The 11,987-nt window shown below is 32.8% G+C and overlaps 2 protein-coding genes across 2 annotated transcripts; one reads left to right on the top strand and one right to left on the bottom strand.

The window, feature by feature from the left end:
- Positions 1 to 5,816: 5,816 nt before the first annotated feature.
- Positions 5,817 to 6,615, top strand: LOC139903860 (elicitor-responsive protein 3-like). The gene is made up of 5 exons (XM_071885830.1): positions 5,817 to 5,883; positions 5,966 to 6,031; positions 6,120 to 6,252; positions 6,331 to 6,445; positions 6,550 to 6,615. The coding sequence occupies exons 1-5, from the start codon at positions 5,817 to 5,819 to the stop codon at positions 6,613 to 6,615; spliced, it is 447 nt and encodes a 148-aa protein (XP_071741931.1).
- Positions 6,616 to 7,713: 1,098 nt separating this feature from the next.
- LOC139873815 (digalactosyldiacylglycerol synthase 2, chloroplastic) lies at positions 7,714 to 11,179 on the bottom strand. The gene is made up of 5 exons (XM_071861631.1): positions 11,043 to 11,179; positions 9,921 to 10,303; positions 9,561 to 9,827; positions 8,738 to 9,087; positions 7,714 to 8,380 (listed from the first exon to the last, which is right to left on the bottom strand). Exons 2-5 carry the CDS (start codon positions 10,200 to 10,202, stop codon positions 7,879 to 7,881), a joined length of 1,401 nt encoding a protein of 466 aa, XP_071717732.1. The 5' UTR covers positions 10,203 to 10,303; positions 11,043 to 11,179; the 3' UTR covers positions 7,714 to 7,878.
- Between the last annotated feature and the right edge of the window lie 808 nt (positions 11,180 to 11,987).

Genomic DNA, 11,987 nt, shown 5'->3' with positions numbered 1-11,987 from the left:
GTTATGATTTTGATATTGTGATAAATGTAATAGGTGCGTTATATTGAAGTGTTCAAGCTCGGTTATCTTTCGACAAGAGATTTTGAGGTGAGTGGAATATCTATATATGTATGTATATGATTTATGTACCGTGTTGATGGTGTCACATAGCCGTTTTGTGACCAAGGTTGTGGGACTTAGCCGTATTAGTCCATGTTTTGTACTAAGGCACATAGCCGTGTTTGTGCATTTAGTGGCGAGTAATAGCCGTGTTTTACTCCCACGTTGTTATTTGAGTTACCCGTACACATAGCCGTGTTGGTGTACGAAAGCGTGAGTAATAGCCGTGTTCTACTCACATTGAGCAAGTGATGCCATAGCCGTTTTTGGAACACTTGAGGGGTGATGCCATAGCCGTTTTTGGAACACCTCGGGGGGTTAGCATGCCATAGCCGTTTTTGGAAGCTAACGAATGTTATGAACATCGATGACTTGTTTCGCGAAGTCGTTCCCTAGCGAAGAGATTGGTTAACCATGATTTATTGTTGTTCATACTAGCATTTGATTATTGTTATGAGTATTTATGCTATGATTATTGCTAGTGATACGTTTGGTGATACTAGCTTGCTTATCGAGATTTGTTATGTGTTATTTGATATCGTGGATGTGTGTGGGTAAGTTGTATATGCATGTATATATATGTTTTACTCACTAAGCTTTGCTTACCCTCTCGTTGTTTACTATTTTTATAGGTTCCGGTGTGGACAAGGGTAAGGGCATCCGGTTGGATTAGAGATCCCGTCTTGTTTAGTGACGCTTTTGGGTAGTTTAACCCCAAACACCATGCTCGTCGTATCGTTTGGCAATTAAACTTTTCGTGGTCGAAACTCTAATTTGTATTAAACATTGTATTTTAAACTTAGTGGCGTTTTGGGCACGTGTGGGCCCCACCTTGTAAAACTTGTTCATACCTTAGTTATGTGCTAGTTTTACATATATGAATGTATGGTTAAAAGCGTTTTGGCTAAAAATGTCGAGAACTAGTCAAACATTTTCATTAAATTGACTTCCGGGGACAGCGGGCTGTCCAGGTGGTTTGGCGCGCCGCGCGGCCACCTGGCGCGCCGCGCAGATGGCCTGCACCAGAAATTTTTTTTTTGTTTGAAATTTCGTCGTGTTTGGTCGGTTACGGTTTGGGTTGTTACAGATAAACACTAGGTTGACCTCACGAACACACCCATGAACCATACCCATCACCTCAATGGCTATAACCCATAATTTCCTTAGCCCTATCCTACTCGCAAAACTTGTCTTGAAATGACCCGCTCATGACCTCGTCGTAGTATTTTATGTAATAATAATACTAATAATAATTCTAAAACTACTACTAATAATAATAATAATAATAATATAATAATAATAATAATAATAATAATAATAATAATAATAATAATAATAATAATAATAATAATAATAATATAATTAATAATATAAATAACATACTACGGAGTAATATTGATATTTGATGAAATGAATTACATAAGCACGCACGAATTCGATTTATAAGCAATTGTGTTCCACCTACCCCCTCCATGCAAGTGCATGGGGTTTGTGAGGTATTTCCATGCAAGTGCATGGCTAGAAAAATGTGGCAACATTTGTTTTCTTTATCTACCGACACCCATTAAATATTATTATATATAAATTACTATTTAATCTATATAATTAATTATATAATATATTATATTTACGTACATGGTAAAAATGTAATTTTTACAAAAATGACACGGTCGTGGTCTCACGACTCATGTATCACTTTCGGTTTTTCGAGCGCACTCTCGTACATTTAGAAAACTAGCCTTTTTCGTTATGCGATGTGTACTTTTAATAATAATTTGACTTTTTTTATCAAAAATTTACTTTGTGAAAATGTATCTTATAAAATTTGAGTGTTGTGGTCATTTGCTTCTATAAATCAGTGACTCTATGTTTACCAAAATATATTATTTTAAATTAGGACGTTTTATGACTAAGTAAAAATATATAGTTACATATTTAGAAATATAAGTTTGTATCCAAAATCTTTTATTTAATAATATATTATTTAGTTTTTTAAAACTATTTATTATTCAAAGTTTATTTTTATTTTGCTTAGAAAAATAGTTTAACGCGTAACGTTTTCAAGTTAATATATTTATACATAAACATATCTAATCATATACGTTCATTTAGTGGTTCGTGAATCATTAAAATTTGGTCGAGGTTAAATGAATGTATGAACATAGTTTAAAATCTTTGATATTTAATTTAACAAACTTTGCTTATCGTGTCGGAAACATATAAAGATTAAAGTTTAAATTTGGTCGGAAATTCCCGGGTCGTCACAGTTAAGTCCCAGATTGGTTTCAGATGTAGGAGTGCACGGGAAGATGGATGGACAAATTTGTGGGTTGCCTTCTTCGATTGGTCGATCGTGGGTTTTCGTCTCCCCTTCTATTAGTTTAAAGCAGGGATTTGAAAGGCCCAAATCAACCCCCGATGAGGCTTTAATTAATTCCAAGAAAGGCCCAATCTAGGCATTGATGGGCAAGTTATCGCGCATGGGCAAGTCACTTTTGATGTTGTTGCTGCTGTTTGTTCTCCTATTATTAATGGGCCAACTCTTGGGTTCTTTCAAGGCCTGGATGATGACGAGGTTGCTGTACCTAATGGAGTTTCGGAGCTAGATAAAGATAACACAACGTTTGCGAAGAGATTGGCTCGTTTGAAGAGAGAAAAGAAGAAAAGAAAGGAAGATTTGAAGAAGGGTCGAGATGATGACGAGGTTGCTATTTCTAATGTTAACCATTTCACCGATCATTGTCACATTCGACGTGTATTACGGTAGTCAATTTTGTAGATAAAATCAAATTTACGATTATACGCATGCTTCGAAAGCTTCGTTCGAAGACATTGACATTCGCGACATTGGTTTACCGGAGTTGTTTGCATTTTTGAAAGAAAATGTACCGCCTCAACTTGATCTTCATCTACAAATACACCTCCTGATTGAGATGTAGATGCACCACCGTCCCCAATTTGTAGAACTTGAGAAGATTGCATTATATTTCGCTACTGGTCCACAAAACCCGAATGTTGTGTTGGAAGGACTTGCTCAAACAGAATTTCATTTTGAGTATTGTATTGTGGATTTTCCCGAGCCAAAAAATACATTGTTTCCAAAGAACGATTGTCGTGAATTTTAGTCAGACATACATTGCCAAAGAAGTCATTCCACAAATCATTTTCAAGTTACAAGATCTTGGATCGGCACCCACATATTGGTAAGCAATTCCATTTAATGCCATACAATTAAGTGTTTGGTGTAGTGGAAATATGCTAAGTGATGGATCATCACCACATAGCCAACCATTTTGAAATAAAATTCCACGACTCCAAACAAAATGAACCATAAATCCACGAAATTCAACCATTAAAGTGAGTTAAGTGTGTTTTTTATTTTTGAAGATTAACTGATTGAACAAATGTTTAATGTTTTTGGAGATTAAATAAGTTTAGTGTGTCTATGATAAACAAAAATATGAATATCTGCAAATTTAACTAAAAACCAATTGCAATAATGCACTAGGATGATAGGGTTACAACTTGCATCAATGGTTCAACAATAGTGCAGCTTTACAGTATTAATGGACTGAAGAATGAACAACTGCTGGAATTTAGATAAGTATTGAAACTGGCATTTGAAATGTCACATTCAGCAAATTAGCATAAGTAGGGCACACGTAGGACAAACCGGCTTTTGAAACGCCGGTTCTGGTGACTGAGACCAAACTGGCATTTTAAATGCCGGTTTCCCTACGCTTACAAACTGTTTTTTTTGAAAAACTATTTCTATAAACTACTTGAAAAAAAAACTACTATTCCAAAAAAAAAATCAAAATTTCAGCGCTTAGCTCATGGTCAACCTTAAAAGGACAAAGATCAAAGGTGGAACTAACAATTTATAAAAAACTTATATATGTTGATTTAACAGGTCATCTTAACTTTACGTTTTCTCCTTTTTTTTTTTTTTTTTTTTTTTTTTTTTTTTTTTTTTTTGCAAGGCAAGGTATATTTTATTAAAACAAAAAAACGAGTAATACAAAGGGAGAAGCATGCGATTACATGCTTAAAGCAGCAACAAAAACAGAAGAAATAAAGCATGCGAAGGCATGCCATAAACATGCTATACACTAACTACAACTACATGTGACATGTAAAGAAAACGAGATACAGCAGTCTTTAGATTAGCCTTTATCATCAAAAGTGAAGGGGTTCACGAGCCATTGACACCAAACAAGTGAAAGGTTTCGGGACCTCTTAGATAGCCATTCGAAAGATTTTAATTGAATTTCGATGAGGTTTTCTTCTTTCTTTACAAACAAACTTTGATTTGAAAGTTGAGTGACAGATTAAACCAATATATATATATATATATATATATATATATATATATATGGGGCAGGATCAATGGGGAAGTAACCAATCGGGGGGAAGCAAATTTTTTTTTTTCGTTTTTTGAAAATTTTTTGTTCACGAACATTATAGATTGGATGAAAATAAGAACATTTAGAAAAGACACTTCGTGATGAATGTTATTACTTTGGCGGGAAAACGATCGACAAAAATAACATTCAAGATAATATTGTTCGTGAAGAATGTTAACGTTTTTTTTTTCTTCATGTTTTTGTGAAGTAAAATTTAGCCCGATTTAGAGTTTAGGGTTTAGGGTTTAGGGTTTGGTGTTTTGGGTTTATTCCATAAACCCAAAACACCAAACCCTAAACCCTAAACTCTAAACCGTTCGTGTTAAAAACTCAATCTAAATCCTAAACCCTAAATTTCTAAACCCTAATATCTAAACCCTATAAACCATAATATCTAAACCCTAATATCTAAACCCTAATGTCTAAAACCTCAACATACGCTCGAAAAACACGATAATTGTTATATATTACTTTTTCGAGCGTTTTCCCGCCAAAATAATAACATTCATCACGAAGTGTCTTTTCTAAATGTTCTTATTTTCATCCAATCTATAATGTTCGTGAACAAAGTTTTTTCAGAAAACGAAAAAAAAAAAAATTGCTTCCCCCCGATTTACTTCCCTCTTGATCCTACCACTATATATATATATATATATATATATATATATATATATATATATATATATATATATATATATAATATCATGAAAATACACAAATTTTGCCTAAAAATATGAAGAATGACTTTATAAACTCTCCGATGAGGTTTCAAAGCAACATGATGTCATCAATTGTAACAAGATTGAAGATGTATCTGTTTTATTAACAATCAGGAAAGTTAAACAAAATTACAGATTAACTGATAGAATTGCCACTAGCCATCATTCATCAAGGGTGCTTTACAAGCTCGCAACAACAATTAGTCTCAAAGTTTAACATTGAACATTAGGAGTATACTGTATGTAGTACATTACATGTTTGCAACCTAGTTATTGCAAAAAACAATTAATAATCAATATAAGCATACCATGTGTCCAAATACAAAATCCGAAACGTTAATATGATAGTGAAACTCTCAAACTTTAATGGCATTAAATCAAGAAAGCACCTAAAATTTATATATACCACCACAATTTTTTTGAATTATAAAGATGTAGCGAACATATCTCACAACCTATGAAATTCATTACACGTACATACATAACACATATTTCTTGTAATCTTCAAGAAAAGAAAGACAAAGAGACTAAAAATATTTCATTTTACATATATTTAATTGATCTCTTAAATTCGTTTAAACAATCATCAAATATGCCAGAAGGAACGCTTGAAGTTCTTCTTGCGAGCGCCAAAGGCCTCGAGAACACCGATTATCTTAGTAAATTGTTTACGTTTTAACTCGAAAAAAGTAACGTGAATTTTTTCTTATGATAATGCTATAATAAGTTGGTTTGTTTCAGGTAACATGGACCCGTATGTTATCATAACCTACAGGACTCAAGAAAAGAAAAGCAGTATTGCATCTGGTACATCTTTTACCTTGTTTATAATTCAAAAATTTTTTACTAATTATTTATATTGTTTTATCGAACATACAATAAAATGGTTGTGTAGGAAAAGGTTCAAGCCCTGAATGGAATGAAACGTTCTTATTTGATGTTTCTAGTAAGGATTGTACCGATTTAAAGATCAAAATTATGGACAGCGATAGTGGTGTGAGTGCTGATGACTTTGCTGGTCATGCGAGGCAAGTTTTTTACCTATAATTGTATAAAATTGTTAGAAATCGAAATAAATGTGTACGGGATTTGGTGATTTTGCTCAGTATTCCGTTGGATGCATTGTTTCGAGATGGAGAAATTCGGCCCAAATCATATAATGTTATGAAAGATGATAAATTCAGTGGAGAGATCAGAATTGGTCTCAGCTTTACAGCCCAGGTTCATGTAGTTTGATTATTGTTAAAAAAAATTATAAAAAATAAGGTGGTTTATGAATTATGACATGCGTATACTAAACGTTTTTTGTTTTGTTTGTTGTTTAGAGAAGTCGAGATTTTGATCCAACGGGTGGGAACGTTGGTGGATGGAAGCAATCGGGCCATCATTAATTAGTTACACAACAAACAACTTGTGCTTTCGTTTGGTTATTTTCGATCACCAAAAAATGTAACCTTTTTTAATTTTACCATTTGATGTTAAAGTGTATGTATGTTATGTGTATTTGTAACCCTTTCTCTTGATTATGGGTTTTCATGTGAAAAGTATAAAAGTTTAATGTGAATAAGCGCTATCCAGCAATGAATATGCTTTAAATTTTGACAGAAATTTCAAGACAATCTGACCCAACCAGTTTGACACATACAATAAGTTAACCAATTAGTCAATTTGACTTGCTACGGGACTCCTTACTTAGAAACTGGTTTCTTAAACTAGACCACATAAATCATAGGTGGTAATTTTGACCCATTCACTTCATATCAGATTTTGGATAGTTTGTTATATATGACAATCAGTAAAAGTAAAAACTTTAACGTTAAAAGAAACATAAATAGCTTAGAGTGACTGGTTATTTCATATAACCCGACCAAATTGTTGTAGTCTAAGCCGGATTATTGTAAAATTTGCATAACATTGGGAAACAAAGTGTTTCGAGTCAATTTGACCCAGTCCCAATTTGACCCAATTCCTTTGACCTATTCACACAACATTATAACTAATTTGGCGAATTGGTTAACACTATAACTAAATTGGCAAATTGGTTAACTCATACCTATGATTTACGTGACCCATTGATACAACATTGTAACTAAATTCGCATCATTGGGAAACAAAGTGTTTCAAGTCAATTTGACCCAATCCCTTTGACCTTCACAGAGTTTGTCAATTTGACTAATAACCAATTCGTCAATTTGACTTGCTACCCGACTCACTTGAACTACATTGGTCATACACTCACAATTAACCAGAATGTAGATATGTATTTATCTTCCTACTCGCAATAAAAGGGACCAGATGGAAAGTATAACAAGTATATATTGCATATATATGTATATATATATATATGTATATATATAAATATATAATGTGTATATATATGTATATGTATATATATGTGTGTATATATATATATATACACACACACACACACACAAGAATCAACTAAAATATATTAAATGATATAATCATTTAAACTACAACTAGCATAACTTAAAAACACCATTAATAATCTATTGAACGAAAAAGAAAAGAAAGTTGCTGCAAGTTATTCACAAAGATTATAAGTTACAAGAATACTACAGTAAATTGACAATGCTACATCAACCCAAAAGACAAAAACATAAATTCAAGGAACCCAGTTCAGTTCCAACAAACTACTTTGCCCATGTTTTTAACAGAAACGAAAACCCATGTTTTTTACTCGGGTGTTTTAAACCGAGCTCGATTAATTGTTGTTCATTAGGCACTGTACTCACAAACCCAGTTCCCACAAAATGCATAAACGCAGACGCATCTTCAAGGTTCCTATCAAGACTTAATGATGATGTCATGAAACTTTTAGAACGTGATTTCATTAGTTTCTTTTCAGTAGGCGGTTTATGAAGCTCTGCAGCTTTTAAAAACCGTTCGGTTGCAGCGTCCCATGAAAGCTCGTGCATTTGTGAATCAGTAAGTGGGGCCGGTTGTTCGGTCAATGACTGATGTGTGACTTTAACGAAACTTTCTCCGTCTTTGAACGTTCGGCAATTGGCAAATTGCTTGAAGAATTCGTTCGATACATGATCTGCACAAATGACTATTTTGCCCATTGCTAAAGCTTCAGCGCTTGTTGTGCAGACTACGTCTGTGGTGCTTGGATTCAAGAACACTTTGTAACTGCAAAAATGGACAAATATTATCAAACTTAAAAAAAAAAAAATAAAAAAAAAAAAAAATAAAAAAAAAAAAAATGGCAATCATGCATACAAATAACAATATTATTACAGTTACAATTATAAATATTTCTTAATAAAATGACCCAAAAGGTTGCATTAGATATCAACCGTTCGACCCATTTTCAGCTATTTTTGTTGTCATATAACCCAACCGCCCAGTTGTAGCTAAAGCACAACCTGAATTCCCAAATCAACCTTTTTTTATTTTTTTTATTTTGAAAGAACAGAACTTTTTTAAATATTTCCAAATCAACCTAATTGATAGTAAACCAAAAATAAATGGTTAAGCTTAACTTACTCATGAAATATAGGGTCTGCATGATCACGACCTGGATAAACCCTGACGGTTAGATTCAACTCTTCAGCAGCTTTCTGAATCTGAGCTGAATCTTCACCGGTACCGAATAAATCGACCTCGAGTCCGTCGAGTTCTTTTTGGTGATCGCGTAGAAGTTTAAGTAACTCCTTATAGCCTTTGCTCCACACCATTTTCCCAATATAGTATGCACCTTTTGTAAAAGCTTGTTTTCCAAGTTTATGTTCTTCTTTCTTTTTCATCCCAATATCAAGAAACTTAGGGTTAACGCCATGAACATTGCAGATAACAGATCTTGGGAGTTCTTGTGTTGCACCAGATAACCGTATCGCCTGCCACAGGTTCATCAAGTAAATACAAATTTCAATTTTCAAATCTAAAGTAGGCCGTATGCAAAGATATAAATTAAGGCCTTTTTTCAAATTCCCAGTAAGAAAAATGCATACTTTGACTTTTTTGAATCAAACTTAGAACTTTTTGATACCGATATCTAATGGATTCCTATTAAAATTTGAATTCCTGCACGAACTGTTTTAATTTTTATAGCTATAAAACTGACCACTGTAATAACATTTTCTTGACAAAATACATATGCCATAGTAATCTTATTTATAAACTATAGCTTATTTGACTTTTAAAGTCAAACTATATCTTTTTTCGTGGAATATGTCATGATCAACGCCAAAAACAACTGGTAGTTTTTAACTTTGAAGGCTATGATTCTGATGATCAAGTAAAGGAAATCTACTTTAAAAATCAAGTAACCATTTTTTCTCATTATGAATTTGAATATCAGGGAACAAACCTTGTGACAATATATATCAACGACCCAATTATTCATGTACTTGAGAAGAAACGCATATGCACGCCCATATTTCTCTCTTTTCACATACTCCAAATAGTTTGTGTGAACAATTCCAATAACAAGACGAAACTTTATCTTCCATCTTTTACCATGATGGTACCACGTAAGATGCTCGGGTTCCTCAAGAACCGCAATATCCGCATCTTCATCCGAAATGCTTTCGGTTATATCCCCAAGAGCAAGTATACTTCTTTTACTTTTCGAAAACTAAAACACAACAATATAAAAACCAATATAAGCTTTTTTTTTACAAGGAACCAATTCTCATCATAAGATAAAATTCTAAGCATAATAACTTACCCTCCCCGGATAAAATCTTATATTGAAACTACACAAAAGCTCGGTCCTTTGCTCAATCCACTCACGAACATATTTCTCTTGTTCTTTTGGTGAACTAAATGTTATATTATCGGGGTACACATATTCTTGATCGCCTTTCGATAGCCATGGAATGACTAATGTAACCTTTCGGTTGCTATCTTTGGCAAGATACGTTGCACGGAATAAAGGATTAACCGCAGTTCCGGTCATCCATGGAAGGCTAGCAGTCGTAAATATCGCAATATGTTCTTTCTTATCCATTTATTTTTCATCAACTATTTACATTAGAAAAGGTCTTTTAACTTATAAACAGATTTATGATAATAGAACCACATCCAAGAGTAATAACTTGCTTATTTGAGCTGCATCACAAAGTAACATTACAACGATGAGAACTTTATATTAAATTAATAATAATCTTAATTAATGAAATTGCATATTATTGATTTCAAACAACTACAGTAATTTGGCTATTCCTTTTTAATTTTAAGTAACTCAATTAGTACAATTTTAGCATGCATTCGAACGCATACACAAGCCACTAATTATTGATTACAAATAAGCTGGAAACATGAACGATTGACCCGATTTAAATATATCAAATCCAGATAAGATAAAATTAAAGAAAAAAATTAAAGAAATTAAGGAAGCAAGTTATGAATATGAAAAACTAATCATTTTTGTAACACACAAACTAAAACACTACTTACAATTAAATATACATATAGCCTACAATTAAATATACATAGGAAAAGGCTTAAGTATAATAACTACTTACAATCACCAAATGATTGATCATATTATTTATTAGGGTTAAGCTTTATTTGATCTTAACTATATTACGTAATATACAGAAACAAATAATGAAAAAAAATAAAAATACTCCTCTGGAGATGTAAAAAAAAACAGAGCAACTATTTTTGCATTATTTGAAGGATTAATTCATCAAAAACAAAATGAAAACTTAAAAAATTTGAGATCAGGAATAAAATATGGAATAAGTAAATCTGATAATAAAGTTTAAAAGAGGGAGTGAAATTGATATTGATATCGATATTGATAAGATATGATACTAGAAAGAATTAGAAAAAGATCACCAACCTGTTAGGGCAACATCAAAAAGAAGACGTAACTTGAAAGGAGAATAATATTATAGTTGCAGTTGCGTTTGATAATAAACAAGAAACTGAAAGAAGAAGCTTGATGATTGATCAACACGATGGAATAAATAAAACTATGACTGACTGAGATGAGTAAGCGAAAGATGCGAATATAGCATATGGAATTTTCTTTTCCTATTCATTTTAAATTTATTTTTATTTTATTTAATCATCGTATTATTATTATTATTATTATTATTATTATTATTATTATTATTATTATGTATTATGTATATATGCATTTTTTTCGGTGAAATAACGAATACTTATATAGAATCGATGACGTTTTTAAAAGAAAAACGTCCTCAACAAGAAATACAAAAGAACAACGGAAAAACGGGAAAGCTCGCACCTAGAAAGCATAATCTAAACAAAAAACTATCCAAACGAGACTCCATAATGTCCTAAAAAAACCATACAAACGAACTAATTCAAACTAAAACCAAAAGTTACACGAAGAAACAAGGAACTTGAGCAACCGAAGAAAGCAGGACGGAAGACAAACATCAACCTCGAGGACCCGCCATCTTTAATTTATCATTGACCGTTTCTTTCAAAGAATTTTTTCCGGATCGATTTTCAATCTTGTAAGATAAAACATAAGCGGAGCCATCACCCGGCGTGCTCTCCTCGACCAAGCGTGTCATCATAACATCGAATGTCGCGAAAGCCTTCGTGAACATATTTCCTCTCCAAGTTCCTGATGAGTTTCCATCCATTCCATCTTGAAGGCCTAAAAACAATTTTTGAATTACGTCCCCGTAATCCACGTCGGCAATGTTATCAATAAACTGATAAGTGCCCGAAGTGGAGGCCTTGTTTGCCTTCTTTCTTGACCTCGGGTTAACCTCGCTAAGTAAATATCTTGATACATCCTTGTTCCCTT

Source organism: Rutidosis leptorrhynchoides, chromosome 1 (assembly GCF_046630445.1).
Source record: "Rutidosis leptorrhynchoides isolate AG116_Rl617_1_P2 chromosome 1, CSIRO_AGI_Rlap_v1, whole genome shotgun sequence".
Taxonomy (NCBI): Eukaryota; Viridiplantae; Streptophyta; class Magnoliopsida; order Asterales; family Asteraceae; genus Rutidosis; species Rutidosis leptorrhynchoides.
The sequence above is the reverse complement of the archived record's forward strand: the minus strand, read 5'-3'. Positions and strand labels throughout refer to the sequence as shown.